At 41.0% G+C, this 17349-nt stretch overlaps 1 protein-coding gene across 5 annotated transcripts in view; it reads right to left on the bottom strand.

Annotated features, from left to right (window-relative positions):
- Positions 1–17349, bottom strand: part of SLC35D2 (solute carrier family 35 member D2) — an 83878-nt gene that overhangs the window by 40609 nt on the left and 25920 nt on the right. For 4 of the 5 annotated variants that reach the window (XR_010322944.1, XM_064291128.1, XM_064291126.1 and 1 more), the window contains exons 2-4: positions 15810–15843; positions 10022–10108; positions 1629–1696 (exon numbers count right to left, since the gene is read on the bottom strand). Coding sequence is in view for 4 of the 5 variants with exons in the window: in XM_064291128.1 (XP_064147198.1) it covers positions 1629–1696; positions 10022–10108; positions 15810–15843 (189 nt within the window). In the remaining variant the exon portion in view is untranslated. Of the gene's footprint in view, positions 1–1628; positions 1697–10021; positions 10109–11090; positions 11158–15809; positions 15844–17349 lie in introns of all 5 variants that reach the window. The other variant, XM_064291129.1, reaches the window with a different exon arrangement.

Genomic DNA, 17349 nt, shown 5'->3' with positions numbered 1-17349 from the left:
ATGTAATCAGGATGCATTGATACTTACTGATGATTGGAATGCAAAAGTTGGAAACAAAGAAGAAGGATCGGCAGTTGGAAAATATGGCTTTGGTGATAGAAATGATACCAGAGGTCACATGATAGAATTTTGCAAGATCAATGACTTCTTCATTACAAATACCCTGTTTCACCAACATAGTTTATGTTGGACCTCACCAAGTAGAATACACAGGAATCAAATCAACTTCTTCTGAAGGAAACAATGGAAAAGCTCAATACCATCAGTTAGAATGAGGCTAGGAGTCATTTGTGGAACAGACCACCAATTCCTCTTATGCAAGTCCAAACTGAAGCTGAAGAAAATTAGAACAAGTCCACGAGAGCCAAAGGACAACCTTCAGTATATCCCACCTGAATTTAGAGACCATCTCAAGAAGAGATTTGACACATTGAACGCTAAAGACTGAAGACCAGACGAGCTGTGGAATGACATCAAGGACGTCATACGTGAAGACAGACAGCAAGAGGTCATTAAAAAGACAGGAAAGAAAGAAAAGACCAAAATGGATGTCAGAAGAGACTCCAAAACTTGCTCTTGAACCATGGGTAGCTAAAGCGAAAGGAAGAAATGACGAAGTAAAAGAGCTGAATAGAAGATTTCAAAGGGTGGCTCAAGAAGACAAAGTAAAGTAAAAAGACCTAGAGATAGAAAACCAAAAGGGAAGAACATGCTTGGCATTTCTCAAGCTGAAAAAAATTTAAGGAAAAATTCAAGCCTCAAGTTGTAATACTAAAGGATTCTACAGGTAAAATATTAAATGACACAGGAAGCATCAAAAGATGAAAGAAATACACAGAGTCACTATACCAAAAAGAATTGGTCAATGTTCAAACATTTCAGGAGGTAACATATGATCAAGAACCAATGGTAGTGAAGGAAGAAGTCCAAGCTGCACTGAAGGCATTGCTGTAAAACAAGGCTCCAGGAATTGACGGAATACCAATTGAGATGTCTAACAAACCGATGCAGCAACAGAAGCACTCACTCATCTATGCCAGGAAATTTGGAAGACAGCTACCCAGTCAACAGCCTGGAAGAGATCCACATTTACACCTATTCCCAAGAAAGGTGATCCAACCTAATGTGGAAATTATCAAAGAATATCAATATCACACACAAGTAAAATTTTGCTGAAGATCATTCAAAAGCAGTTGCAGCAATACATCTACAGGGAACTGTCAGAAATTCAGGCTGGATTCAGAAGAGGACGTGGAGCCAGGGATATCAATGCTGATGTCAGATGGATCTTGGCTGAAAGCAGAGAATACCAGAAAGATGTTTACCTGTGTTTTATTGACTATGCAAAGGCATTCGACTGTGTGGATCATAACAAATTATGGATAACATTGTGAAGAACGGAAATTCCAGAACACTTAATGTGCTCATTAGGAACCTGTACATGGATCAAGAGGCAGTCATTTGAACAGAGCAAGGGGATACTGCATGGTTTAAAGTCAGGAAAGGTGTTTGTCAGAGTCGTATCATTTCACCACATCTTTTCAATCCGTATGCTGAGCAAATAATAATTTGTACCATTAGAAGCAAATAAATAAGAACCTCCTATCAATCATTATTCTGTACTCTACCTTAATTTACTTGTGCTCGATAATCCAGTTATGTGGTTTCCAACGTAGAGGAGAGGCAAAGGAAACAGCTTCAAGGAAAAAAGAAAGAACATCTGGTTAGAATTCTAATAATGTATTTTCCTTCACATATAAAAATGATAGCGTTCACCTCCCCCTCCCTCCCAATCTGTAGGCAAATGACTTGAGCTCCATTGACTCCAGTGACTTTGAATTTTCCAGAATCCACACAAATCCATGAGTTTTTCCTTGGGGTCAAAATAGTGGGCAGTGGTATCCAAAATCATGGTGGGGTGGGATGGGGCCGGAGCAGGGAACTGGATAGAAATGGAAATCTTACCCTTTCCCCCTTGGTAGAATATTTCTATAAAGGAAAGATATGGACAAGAATCTCTCTGAAGTGCAGGCTCTGGCTGGTTTGACGAGGTGAAATGGGGGTGTACAGTCTGTATGCAACCTTCAGGGTGCCCACGAAATAGTGTGCAAAGTTTCCTTATCTGTACATATATATATTTTCTGGGCAAAGGCAAAGGTTGTGTCTTTTATTGGAATGTCACAAGGTTGGAGATCCTTTCAAAAAGCTTATGTATACTAGCCACATTACTTTGGAGTTACTTAATTTGTCTTAAGGGCCTGGAATGATTAAATATCTAACAAGGTCAAACAATGAACCAGTAGCACTTAAATTCAGTTTACTGAACCCTGAGCTCCTGAATTATTTTCTGATTTTCAGAGAGACACTGTTCAGAATATATTGAAGAAACAGATAAAATGTAAGGCCTACTCTTTCATAAGAAAAAAAAAAAATCTTTTCATACGGCCACACAATAACTCAGAACTTTTTAACACTTATAATAGTCCATATCTGTTAAGGTTGATTCAACATTTCTTTTTCCACTAAAAAGACATTCAGCAAACCTTAGTCTCAGGACAACTCAGACAGCTGGCATCACGAAGTTCATCTTCTACATCCTAGTGAGGTAAGTAGAGTCTGGGGTTTTAAAAGCTTGCAAGCAGCCATCTAAGATATAACTATTGGTCTCTACTCACTAGGAGCGAAAGAGAAAGAAGGAAACCAAAGTCTCAGAGAAGAAACTAGTTTACAGGGCTGACAGCCTACTTGAGCCATGGCCTTATCTACCCTGAGACCAGAACTAGATGGTGCCTGGCTACCACTACTGGCGGTTCTGATCAGAGCCACAGTAGATGGACCCTGACAGAATGAGAGAAAAACATAGAACAGAACTTAAATTCTTAAAAAGTCCAGACTTACTGGACCAGTTGAGATACTCTTTAAACCTTGAACCAAAACTATTCCCTGAGATCACCTTTTAGCAAAATAACAGATTGGCACACAAGATAAAGGATAACATCCATGAATACAGGGTTCCATTAAAAAACCATCTATATGAGACCAAAAAGTCAGAAATTAGTCTAAAGCAAAGACGAGAAGATATGGGGGTAGGGAAATCAGAATGCTAGAAATGAAACAACCAGAATGCAATTCAAGAGAATGTTGACAAAATCTGATAAATATAACTAATGTCACTGAGCGATTTGTGTAGAAATTGTCAAATGGAAACCTCATTTGCTGTGTAAACTTTCACCAAAAACACAATAAAATATTTTTTAAAAAAGACATTAAGCATACAACTCAGATAAGATGAATTTTGAAGCATTTTGAAATACTGTCATCTACAGAGAAATGTTAAAGAATTTTTAGTACAGGAGATTTGCTCAAGAAAGAACACATAAGGGAGAAACTATAGTAGATCCAGGATATTCCTCTTTATTAGTTAACATTCTGGTAAACAACTTACAAATGACTGAATAATAACACAATTGGTGATATTAACAACTTCAGAGGTCCTAGGCAGGAAAACAATCAGTTGCCCCATTTCAATATATAATTCAACAGCATTGACTTCTAATTTCTAGTAACAGTGGGCTAGATTATTTGAGGTAATCTTCCTTCTAAAAAAAATTCAAAATGCTAGATAAATTAACTTAAAACTTTCATAAGATGAAAGTTCGTAAGATGAATGGATCATGCAAATACCTGGGGAAAGAGAGGTGGTCGGCCAATCCAGCCCATAATCTGTTCTTGTAAATAAACTTTTATCAGAACACATACACATACAAAGTGTTCTCATTAAAAAAAAAAAAAGAACTGGAAAGATGGTCATGAATTCATAGACCAAAATTTAAAGGGAAACATAAAATCAGAGAAAAACAATGGAAGCCAGAAGTCAACAGAAGTGTATCTTCAAAAATTCTGAAAGAAAACAACTGCCAAATTGAAATTTTGTTGTTGTTAGTTGCTGTCAAGTCAATTCCGACTCACGGCGATCCCATGTGTTACAGAGAAGAACTGCTACATACAGTTTTTTTGGCTGTAATCTTAACGGCAGCAGATTGCCAGAACTTTTCTCTCGCTGGGTGGGCTCGAACCAATGCAGTGCAGTGAATTACTTAATATGGGCCTTCTAGCCATAGTCTTTGTGATTCCCACACTATGATTGAGATTATGCAAATAAGGTGCTCATGCCCACCAAGAGGATTGGACAGCTTGCTAATAATGCAAATAAGGTGCATGGAACTCCTGTGGGGGTAGGACTATGTAAATAAGGTGTATGAAACCCTAACTAGGGGATTGGTCAGCTTTGCCATCCTGCTAGATTTAAAGGAAAGCCAATCCCAGAGCAAAAGGGGGAAATCCATTACCTCCAAGAAAGAAGAGGTGGGTGCAAAGCCCACCCTTTGGACCTGTGGTCCCTACACTGAGAACCTCCTAGACCCAGGAGACAGAGAGCTGTAACACCAGAGACAGCACAAGATGACAAGAAGTGGTGGCAAGCACAGCAGAGAACCTGCAGGAGCATAACCAGGAGACTGGCAGGAGATGGTGCGGTGGGCTTCCTGGTCCTTGAAGGGAAAAGGTGAGCACCTTTGGGTAGGAGGTTTGCTGGCAGAGTGAAATATCTCTGAGCACTTGGCAGAGCTAGGCTCACTGACTCACAGAGCAAGAGAGCTGAACACCTTTGGGCAGGAGGCTTGCTAGTGGAGTGGGTTGCCTCTGAGCACTTGTCAGTGGAGCTAGGCTTGCTGACCCATGGAGCTAGAGATCTGGGTGCCTTTGGGCTGAGGCTTATTGGTGGAGTGGGCTGCCTCTGGGCACTTACGGTGGAGCTAAAGAGCTTTGTAACATTTGCCCAAGCAGTGCAGAGGCTGGGTGAGACCAAGAGGCCCGAGGGGCTGAGGGGCCAAGGGGTTGATGGCTGGGGGGCTGAGAGACCAATAGCCAAGGGGCCCAGGGCCAGAGAGAGGTCTGCATCTGGGCACAGCTGAGAAGAGACTGCCCTGATCAAAAAATTGTATCCTGAATTGTAACCTGTTACTTCCCTAATAAATCCCAAAAGTGTAAGTATGGTTTGTGAATTCGGTGCAGCCACTGCAATAAATCATCAAATCCAGCAGAGAAGTAGAGAGTGCCATGGGAGGGATGGCTGGTGTCAGAACTGGTAAAAAGGTTGGAGGATGGAGGTATGTCTGACCTCCACCTCACAGCAGTCAGCCTTTGGCTGTTGATGTTGATGGTGATTCTCTCTCCCCCATGTGAAGTTAGAGGAGGTCGGATGCCTTCACTATGCCATTTTTACAGTTGGTATCAGAAGTGGGATTCATTGCAATGGCTCCAGACTCATGGAAGTGTGGGGCTTTATAAGAGAAAGACTGAACAGGTGTGGAAAGTGAAACTTTTGATTCTTAGATGGTTATTTTGGTTGTTGTCTGTAATGGCTGAAAGGAAAGTAAGAGATGTTATGCCGCAGCTGAGGGGAGAAACACCGCATCTGGAGTGGACCTCACCAGATGGAATACACAGGAATCAAATCGACTACATCTGTGGAAAGAGACGACAGAAAAGAGCTGAACAGAAGACTTCAAAGGCTGGCTCAAGAAGACAAAGTAAAGTATTATGATTACATATGCAAAGACCTGGAGATAGAAAACCAAAAGGAAAGAACATGCTCAGCATTTCTCAAGATGAAAGAACTTAAAAAATTCAAGCTTCAAGTTGCAATACTGAAGGATTCTATGGGAAAAATATTCAGTAACGCAGGAAGCATCAAGAGAAGACAAAAGAAATACACAGAGTCACTATACCAAAAAAAATTGGTCAACGTTCAACCATTTTAGGAGGTAGCATGTGATCAGGAACTAATAGTACTGAAGGAAGAAGTCCAAGGTGCACTGAAGGCATTATCAGAAAACAAGGGTTCAGGAATTGACGGAATACCAATCGAGATGTTTCAACAAACTGATGCAGTACTGGAAGTACTCACTCGTCTATGCCAAGAAATTTGGAAGGCAGCTACCTGGCCAACGAACTAGAAGAGACTTATATTTATGCCTATTCCCAAGAAAGGTGATCCAACCGAATGCAGAAATTATCTAACAGTATCATTAATATCGCACGCAAGTAAAATTTTGCTGAAGATCATTCAAAAGTGGCTGCAGTGGTATATCAACAGAACTGCCAGAAATTCAAGCCAGATTCAGGAGAGGACATGGAGCCAGGGATACCATAGCTGATGTCAGATGGATCCTGGCTGAAAGCAGAGAATACCAGAAAGATGTTTAAAAAAATGTTTTATTGACTATGCAAAGGCATTTGACTGTGCGGATCGTAACAAATTATGGATAACATTGCGAAGAATGGGAATTCCAGAACACATAATTGTAGTTATGAGGAAGCTGTATATAAATCAAGAGGCAGTCATTCGAACAGAACAACGGGATACTGCATGGTTTAAAATCAGGAAGGATGAGTGTCAAGATTGTATCCTTTCACCATACCTATTCAATCTGTATGCTGAGCAAATAATCTGAGAAGCTGGACTATATGAAGAACAGGGCACCAGGATTGGAGGAAGACTCATTAGCCTGCATTATCCAGATGACACAACCTTGCTTGCTGAAAGTGAAGAGGACTTGAAGCACTTAATGATGAAGATCAAAGACCACAGCCTTCAGCATGGATTACACCTCAACATAAACAAAACAAAAATCCTCACAACTGGACCAATATGCAAAGTAATGCTAAATTGAGAAATGATTCAAGTTGTCAAGGATTTCATTTTACTTGGATCCACAATCAACTCACGGAAGCAGCAGTCCAAGAAATCAAAAGATGCATTGCACCGGGAAAACCTGCTGCAAAAGACCTCTTTAAAATATTTTAAAAAAACAAAGACGTCACCTTGAAGACTAAGGTGTGTCTAACCAAAGCCATGGTGTTGTCAATCACCTCAAATACATATGAGAAACCTGACGATGAATAAGACCAAGGAATAGAAGTCTTTGAATTGTGGTTTTGGCAAAGAATATTGAATATACCATAGAATTCCAGAAGAACCAACAAATCTGTCTTGGAAAAAGTACAACCAGAATGCTCCTTAAAAGCAAGGATGGTGAGACTACATCTCATATGCTTTGAACATGTTATCAGGAGGGATTAGTCCCTGGAGAAGGACATCATGCTTGGTAGAGGGTCAGTGAGAAAGAGGAAGATCCTCAATGAGATGTGTCTTAGTTGTCTAGTGCTGCTATAACAGAAATACCACAAGTGGATGGCTTTAACAAAGAGAAGTTTATTTTCTCACAGTAAAGTAGGCTAAAAGTCTAAAATCAGGCTGTCAGCTCCAGGGGACAGCTTTCTGTCTCTGTCAGCTCTGAAGGAAGATTCCTTGTCTTCAATCTTCCCCTGGTCGAAGAGCTTCACAGGCACAGGGACCACAGGTCCAAAGGACGTGCTCTGCTCCTGGTGCTGTTTTCTTGGTGGTATGAGGTCCCCAACTCTCTGCTTGCTTCTCTTTCCTTTTATCTCTTAGGAGATAAAAGGTGGTGCAGGCCACAACCCAGGGGAACTCCCTTTACATTGGATCAGGGAGGTGACCTGAGTAAAGGTGGTGTTACAATCCCACTCTAATCCTCTCAACATAAAATTACAATCACAAAATGGAGGACAACTGCACAATACTTGGAACCATTGCCTAACCAAGCTGATACACACACTTTTGGGATGACAAAATTCAATACATAACAAGATGGTTGACACAATGGCTGCAACAATGAGATCAGGCATAACAATTGTTGTCAGGATGGCACAGGACCAGGCAGTGTGTCATTCTGTTGCACAAAGGGTCACTATGAGTCAGAACTGACTTGACAACCCCTAACAACAACAACATATATTTACATATATATTTACACGCTTTACTGGTTTTGCTTCTCTACAGAACCCAGCCTAACACAGACAGCTTGCTAATAATGCAAGTAAGGTACATGGAACCCCTGTGTGGGTGGGACCATGCAAATAAGGTGTATGGAATCCTGACAAGGGGATTGGTCAGTTTTGCCATCTGACTAGGCTTAAAAGAGATCTAATCCCACAGGAGAAGGAGGATTCCCCACTACCACCAAGAAAGAAGAGCTGGGAGCAGGGGTAATCCTTTGGACCCGGGGTCCCTGTGCCGAAAATTCCCTGGATCCAGGCGTCAGAGAACTGTAACACTAGAGATGGCGCAAGACAGTGAGAAGTGGTGGCAAGTGTGGCTGAGAACCAGCAGCAGTATAACCAGAAGACCAGCAGGAGACAGTGCATTGGGCTTCCCTGTCCCAGGAGCAAGAGAGCTGAGTGCTTTTGGGCATGAAACTTTCTGGCAGAGTGGGGTGTCTTCAGACACTTAGTGGAGCTAGCCTTGCCAACCCACGTAGCTAGAGAGTGGAGCACCTTTGGGCTGAGACTTACTGGTGCACTGGGGTGCCTCTGTGCACTTATAAGTGGCACTAAAGAGCTTTGTAACACTTGCCTGAGCAGGGCAGAGGCTGGGCTGGCCCAAGAGCCCCAAGGGGCTGAGAGGCCAAGGGCCAGAGAGAAAGGCCTGCCTGCAGGCAAAGCTAAGAAGAGTCTGTCCCCATCAAAGAACTATATCATGAATTGTAACCTTTTACTTCCCTAATAAACTCCATAACTGTAAGTACGGTTCATGAGTCTGAGTGGCCATTGCAAGGAATTATCGAACCCAGCAGAGAAGTAGAGAGTGCCATGGGAGGAACAGCTGGGGTCAGAATTGGTAAAAAGATTGAAGGGTGCAGGTATGTCTGACCTCCACCTCATAGCAATCAGCCTTGGGCTGTTGATGCTGATGGTGATTCTCTCTCCCCTGCATGAGGTCAGACGCCTGCACCTCCACTACATCGTTTCTACAGCCAGCATCCTTAGGTTAGTAATCAAGTGCAAGCAATTTGTGCCAGCTACATCCAACAAAAGTACCTTTCCAAAACAAAGGTGTGAAAGTTGTGTATTTATGCACCAGGATCAAATTGAAAGTGTGTTCAAAGTAGTACTTTTTTTTCTTCCTGCCCCAAACTGGAAACAGCTCAAATTATTATCAACCATAGAGCAGATAAACTTTGGTATATTCATACAATGAAAAGAAAAGAATACAGCTATACACAACAATTAAAGCAAAGGTGTCACCTTGAACGCTAAGGTGCAACTGACCTACCCATTAACCCATTGCCATCAAGTCAATTCTGACTCATAGCGACCCTATAGTAACTGACCTAGGCCATGGTATTTTCAACTGCCTCATATGCATGTGAAAGCTGGACAATGAATAAGGAAGACCGAAGAAGAATTGACGCCTTTGAATTGTGGTGTTGGCGAAGAATATTGAATATACCATGGACTGCCAGGAGAATGAACAAATCTGTCTTGGAAGAAGTACAGTAGAATGTTCCTTAGAAGCAAGGATGGCAAGACTTCAAGTCACATACTTTGGACATGTTTTCAGGAGGGACCAGTTCCCTGAAGAAAGACATCATGCTTGGTAAAGTAGAGGGTCAGTGAAAAAAGGAAGACCCTCAACGAGATGGATTGACACAGTGGCTGCAACAGTAGGCTCAAACATAGCAACAATTGTGAGGATGGCACAGGATCGGGCAATGTTTCATTCTGTTGTATATAGGGCCGCTATGAGTTGGAGCTGACTTGATGGCACCTAACAACAACAACAACACACAACGACATGGATGAATCCTATCAGCATATTAAGTGAAAGAAGCAAGATACGAAAGAATAGAGTTTGATTCCTTTTGTATTCTTTATATAAAGAATAGAGTTTTATTCCTTTTATATATTCCTTTTTGCATAGCAACCCCAAGTTCTGTTGTACTCGGGGTCACCATGAGTCAGAACTGACTCAACAGCACTGAACAGCAATATCAGTGCAAGAAAGGACAGTATGTATACACTTTACCCTGAACCAATTTGTAATTCCATATTATTTTCACATCTTCCATCATAGTTATATATACTTTTCATCACATACCTTTACGGGAATTTTCTTGTCAAAATCAGGAAAGTGAATTATTTTATTTAGCTTGGACACATACAGTATCATTATGGTGGCTGCCATCTAAAGAAAGAGGGAGAGAGAAACTTCAGCAAAATATCTGGAAAGATTGCTTGAGATGAAAAGACAGTATCAGAAGTAAACGGTCATCAAAAATAAATATAACAAATCAAAAATTCATTTTCCAGCTTCCAGAAATAACTATTTCTTGGAGCATTAAAATTGTTTTCTTGCCACTGTATGAACTCCATCAGAACTTATAAATGAAAGTACGTCCTCAAATAGACTCACACAGACACATTATATCCAGGGGTTCAGGGTACAGTGACAGACAGAGAAAGCACATTGTGTCCCAGAATGACCTGAGTGACCACAGCTGATGAGGCCACCCATCGCTCCTGGGCCTCCTTCCCACATACTGAGCACATGGTCTCACTTCTCATCAGGAAACTTCCCCCCACAAAGTGGGGGTGGGGTAGAGACAACAATAAAAAATGAAACTCCAGACATAAACGTAATTTTTTAATTTCTATTTTATAAACTACTTGTTCATTTTCTTCACCCATCTCTTTCTAAGGAAAAATAAGCCTTTTCTTACTAAGTTATCAAAGTTTATATATATATACAAAACCAAACCTATTGCCATCGAGTCGATCCCGACTCATAGCGACCCTGTAGGACAGAGCAGAACTACCCCATAGGGTTTCCAAGGAGCACCTCGTGGATTCGAACTGCCGACCTTTTGGTTAGTAGCCATAGCGCTTAACCACTACTCCTCCAGGGTTTCCATATATATATATATATATACACACACATATATTTATAAATGGCTTTAGAATTTATCCCTTAGATGTGACATCTGTTGCAAATATTTTTCTCAGTTTGAATTTCATTTTTTCTCTTTATATTTTTATATTTATTTTTATATTAATACTTTTTCTCTTTATATTGCATTTTTTTTGCTTTGAACAGATAATACATTTACATAGTTCAAAAACTGGAGCAATGTATTCACACTATGAATTAAGAAGTCTCATGCCCACACCTGTCCTTGCTTGCTCCACTTCTACCTCCTCACGTTCATTTCTTCTGCGTCCTTCCAGTAAACACAACTTTTTTTTAAAGTCCAGTATTTCCATAATACAGAAGACAAATTATGAGAAGAAATTTCAAAAAGGAATTTAGTTTTCTCTTCAGTCAGTACTGCAAAAATGTCTCATTCAAATCCCATTTATCTGGAGTAAATCATATGTTAGAAACATTCTGTATTATTATAAAATAAACAAGCTTAAAATACCCTCTTCCTATGCAAACTTTTTTAATGCAAATTGTAGAACTTGCTCAATTTTCACCATATTAGGACAGAAAAATTTAAAGATTCTCTCAACATGATTATAATCATAAGCTTTGCTCCTAACGAGTTTACAAGCCCAATGCTTAAGACATTAACTCTGGCCCATCCTGAATTAAAACTGTAGTTTGTATTTATACCTTACTTTACAAATACATACTTAAAGAACTATATTCATGCTTATTTAAAATATTCTACAATTCAGACTTTTAAAATTGGGTCTAACGGCCTCTTCCCCCCACCTCAGGGAAATTATCAATCAGAAAGGCTTTACTTTAACTGAGCGCAAACCAGTGGATTGAAGTGAATTTATTTTCCTTGCCGATTACCAAGGGTACATTATCACACCCTCACCGTGATCTTTTAAAACACTTCTTCTATATATTTTTACATTGAAACATAATAGTAATATGTAATGGTTTTGTTTTTTTTTTTTGACCTTAAGGACCTTAAGGGGACCATTTCTTTGCAATGATTTTTTTCTTCCTAAAATGATGTTGCAAAAAGTTACTTAGCAGCAAAACATTTAACCAGAATAATGGTGTGTTTTTAAGTAAGTTGAAAATACTTCTTCCAGGCAACTAAGTCCTGCTCACTGTTCCCAGGTTCTGTTTTCATGACCAGTGATGAAAAGAATAAGAAGAACTAAGTCTGAACTCTGATCTTACGGCTGAGTTCAATAGGCAAAGGCCACAGAAAAGGCAGCAGTTTGTGTTAGATAAACCAAAAAAACAAACCCCTTGTCATCGAGTCGATTCTGACTCAGCGCAGTCCTACAGGACAGAGTGGAGCTGCCCCATGGGGTTTCCAAGGAGCGCCTGGTGGATACGAATTGCGGACCTTTTGGTTAGCAGACAAGCTCTTAACTATTACGCCACCAGGGTCCCTTGTATTAGATCCAGAGGGCTAAATTCAATACAATAATGGGGAGATCTTACTGTGGCTAAATAAAAATTAAAATTTAACACTCAGATTCTGTCATGGATTGAATTATGTCCCCCCAAAAATGTGTGTATTAACTTGGTTAGGCTATGATTCCAAGTATTGTGTGGTTGTCCTCCATTTTGTGATTGTAATTTTATGTTGAGAGGATTAGGGTGGGATTGTAACACCACCCTTACTCAGGTCGCCTCCCTGATCCAAGATGAAGAGAGTTTCCCTGGGGTGGGGCCCGCACCACCTTTTACCTCTCAAGAGATAAAGAAAAGGGAAACAAGCAGAGGGTTGGGGACCTCATACCACCAAGAAAGCAGCACCAGGAGCAGAGCCTATCCTTTGGACATGGGGTCCCTGCATCTGAGAAGCTCCTTGACCCGGAGAAGATTGAGGACAAGGACCTTCCTCTAGAACTGAGAGAGAGAGTGAGAGAGAGAGAGAGAGAAAGCCTCCCCCTGGAGCCGACGCCCTGAATTTGGACTTGTAACCTACTAGACTGTGAGAAAATAAATTTCTCTTTGTTAAAGTCATCCACTTGCGGTATTTCTGTTATGGCAGCACTAGATGATTAAGACAGATTTCCTGTATAAAAACCTACAGAGTATATTAATTTTTCACATTAAATCATAATTTTTTACCAAGATGCCTAATTTTTTTTATTATGCTTTAAGTGAAAGTTTACAATTCAAGTCAGTTTCTCATACAAAAATTTATACACACATTGTTATGTGACCCTAATCGCTCTCCCTATAATGCAACAGCACACTCCTCCTCTCCACCCTGTGTTTCCTGTGTCCCTTCAACCAGCTCCCGTCTCCCTCTGCCTTCTCATCTCGCCTCCAGACAGAAGCTGCCCACTTAGTCTCGTGTGTCTACTTGAGCTAAGAAGCACATTCCTTGCCAGTATCATTTTCTGTCTTACAGTCCAGTCTAATCTTTGTCTGAAGAGTTGGCTTGGAGAACGGTTTTAGTTTTGGGCTAACAGAGAATCCAGGGGCCATGACCTCTGAGGTCCAAGATGCCTAATTTTACTATTTGTATATAATTCCCATAATATGACATGACTGAAAGATCAATATACTTAGCAGACTTTCTTACAATGACAATGTAAAATCAGATTCTTAAACTATCACACAAATCCTCTCCAGTGACATGTTCAACCCATCGTGTAATAAGATTCCCCCTTCTTATTATCCCTGAAAACCAGCATTCTCAAACCATGCACCCTGTAGCTAAAAAAAGCATATCTATGACAGGCTTTTCCAAGTGCACAACTAAAAATGTAGTGAACTGATAAAGTGTTCTTAATTTTAAGCTTTTCCTCCCACAAAGTTAAGTAAAGATAAAACAAACTCCCTGGCATCTGTTACTGCTTATCTGCTGTAAACCAGCAACACATGACCAAATGAATACACAAGTCACAAGTTAGTATTAATGGGAAATTTCAGAAACAGTCAGATGGGCTTGGTTTGAAAGAGTATCCAAGCTCACTCTTGTGCTTGAGAGCAAAAATCACAAACTGCAGGAGGCAACTGCAAAAGTGTTTTGTTTGGCCCATAAAGAGTTTTGTAAAAATGTGAATTGGTTGCCAGCATTTACGAATTGAGTGATTTGATGTAAAATTTCAGATGTCCTCCTTGTCTAGAAAAAAATGAGGAGTTCTGATAGTAAGGATATAGTGGGTCTCCACCTCATCCTCCCATCCCTCTTCCAATCAGGCAACAGTGGCTGAAACTACAACAATGGCAAGCACACCCTTTGAGTGGAGCAAGTATTCTGCCCTGTCCCACCCTGCCCCCACAATCCATTCATTTGTTACCCTCCAGGTCTTGGTGACTTTGAGGCTTGTATCCTCTTGCTTTAGAGCAATTAAATCCAATTGTTGCTGTTAGCTGCCATGCAGTTGGCCCCTGACTCATGGCAACACTATGCACCATGGGATCGGGCCATTGTGACCCATAGGGTTTTCATTGGCTGATTTTCTGAAGTAGATAGCCAGGCCTTTCTTCCTAGTCTGTCTTAGTCTGGAAGCTCCAGTGAAACCTATTCAGCATCACAGCAACACACAAGCCCCCACTGACAGACAGGAGGTGGTTTTGCATGAGGTGCATTGGCTGAGAACTGAACCCAGATGTTCCACATCAAAGGCAAGAATTCTAATACTGAGCCACCACTGCCCTCTAAATCCAATTAAAGAAGTTGAGTTTAAAATAAGCAGTTCCCTTTATTCTTATTGAATTATTTGTGCCCCTCAAAATTTTTGTTGGAATCCTAACCGTTTTTTGCTGTGGATGTTATCAGGTTTGGAAATAGGGTTCTGTGATGGTTAAGACTGTGTGTCAACTTGGCTGGGCCATGATTCTCAGTGTTTTGGCAGTTGTATAATGTTGCGATCACTTCCCTGTTGAAATCTGATATGTGATGAAATCTGCTTAGTGGTACCGGCGGGGGTGAGGCCTGTGGCAGCTCACCGCCCCCTCAGCCTTCATCTCTCCACCCTCCCCCGCCTACTTCCTTCCTGCTTGCCTTGCCAAGGTTCTTGGCTTGTTCTGGGTCCAGCGGTTGTCTCTTGTCTGACCTCCAGTTCTTGGGACTTAAGCTAGCAGCTTACCAGTCCACCTTGGGATTCGTTGATCTTCACAGCCTGTGAGCAAGAGTCCTGCTCCCTGACCTGCCGATCTTGGGTTCACCAGCCCCTGCAGCTACTTGAATCAGGAGAAACCTTGTGGTCTTGCCTGCCGACCTGGGAGTTTCCTCAACCTTCACAGCCTGTGAGTGGGAGCCCTGCTCTTCGACCTGCTGATCTTGGGTTTACCAGCTTCTGCGGTTCTGTGAATTGGGAAAGGCCTCTATCCTGATCCAAGGACTTGGGACTTTCCAACTTCTACAATCGTGTGAGCTGTCTCCTTGATATAAATCTCTCTCTATATATTTATATGCTTTACTGGTTTTGCTTCTCTAGAGAATCCAGTCTAGGACAGGTTCTCTTTATTATGTTATTGAGACCATATCAATGTGGGGTGTGTCCTAAACCTAATCACTTCTGAGTTATAAAAAAGAGCAGATTAGACACAGAAGCCAGCACATACTGGGGAAAACAAATGACATGTGAGGACTGTTAAGGGACCAAAGAATACCTATGGTCGACAAGGAAGGAATCAAAACAGCCAAGACCCTGATTGGGACTTTTAGCCTCCAGAACTGTCAGAAAATAAATTTTTGTTCTTTAAAGCCACCCACTTGTAGTATTTCTGTTACAGCAGATGAGGAAACTAAGACACAAATATAATTGTTCACAAATTGTAGGATGAAATAAAATGTGTCACTATTTTACGTTGTTCCAGAGTACCATGATCCTCAGGTCCTCTGCCATGTGGATAAATTTGTAAACCATAGTCTGAAACAAAAGCACTTAAAATTTCATCATCTACACTAACCATTAACTAACTAGGAGGTGAATTTATATTTTTCACTTACCTGTCCAAGTCCAAGAACAATTGGTGATGGGAAACTACAAAGAACATAGAAAAACAAATAATTTTAGCAACTTATAAAAATTTGAAGACAGTCTATAATACATAGGGGAATGGGTTATTGAAAGGTCTTAGACCTTTTTTCAATCTTAGGCAATGAAAATTTAACATCAAATTTCTTCATTTTTCATTTGTTCATTTCTTTATCTTGTAAAATTATCATTGCTAAACTTGGTTTCTATTTCCCAGTTAGGTAGACTGTGGGTATGCTGCCAAAAAGCCATTTCCCGCCCCTTTCTCTCTTGCTGCCTCTCTCTAGAGAGGGAGAAAACCAAATATTTTCCTTCCCAGCCTCCCTTGCAGCTATGAGGTGCTCATGTGACCCAGCTCAAACCCGTGAAACAAAAGGAAATGTCTACAGGTGGAGAGGGGGTTCAGGATAGATATACAGCTTTCAGATAAAAGGGGCAGGTGTGGAGACAAAACTTTCCGCTTTCTCGTGGCTTGAGCACAGCCGTGGTGCCTGGAGTTGCCTGCTGAAGCCGTCTTGCTTCCATGAGGCAAGAAGCACAAGAAAGAGCAATAGTAAACAAAGCAAGATTTCTGTACAATGTTAGTCGGCAGCTAAAACACCTCTCTGCAAGCTTTTTGTCATATGATAAAAAATAAACCTCACGTGTTTTAGGCACTGTTTTATGAGGCAAAGATAGCAAGCTGAAGCTCATTAGCCCCCAAAAAACCTACTGGTGCCAAACTTAAATTGGTACACATCCAACTGTTTTTAAAATAGCCCAAATAAGCAGATTTTCAGCCACCAAGAGACTACCCGCTTTATATAACTCGAGAAACTGCACCCAACCTCTGCTAGCTAGATACAACCCTGTTGTTTTAAGGGCCCTAAGGAGCTGCTGTCTTGAGAATTCCCTGACCCAGAGATGCCCCACCTTGTTACAGGAGGATATCATGTAAGGTGCACTTTAGCTTCCCCTCATCCCTTCTCTTCCCTGGGGTTTTTCATACTCTTCCCCTTCTGGTGGCTCCTTACACCTGCTTGCTTCTGGAATACCTCCTGCTGTGGGGGAGCACACCCTGCATGGGACTGTCAGTGTGTTCACCCTCAATAAGTAGTTTGGTACGCAACACTACTTCATAGTCATATCTGTTTACTTGATCAGCCCTGAATTCCCTTGAACTCACTACACATTGTGAGTCCTGATTTCTGTTGCTTGTAGCTGAGGGTGTTTTCCAAACACTCCTTTTCATTTAACTGCCACTCTAGAAAAAAAAAATTTAATGCAATCACCTTGAAAAGGGAACATTCAGTCAAAATGCCAATGTGCTTCAGAATGATAAAAGTGGGTATCCAATCTATTCTTACACTGCACACAAAAATTAACTCAAAATGGATCATGGACCTAAATAGAATAAATCTTTGTGACACTGGGTTAAACAAAGCCTTCTTAGATATAACACCAAAACTGCCAAAAGAATAAATAAACTGGATTTCATCAAAATTTAAAACTTTGTGCTTCAAAGCACACCAT

Source organism: Loxodonta africana, chromosome 9 (genome assembly GCF_030014295.1).
Source record: "Loxodonta africana isolate mLoxAfr1 chromosome 9, mLoxAfr1.hap2, whole genome shotgun sequence".
NCBI classification, from domain to species: domain Eukaryota; kingdom Metazoa; phylum Chordata; class Mammalia; order Proboscidea; family Elephantidae; genus Loxodonta; species Loxodonta africana.
This window is presented reverse-complemented; position numbering and strand designations above follow the sequence as displayed.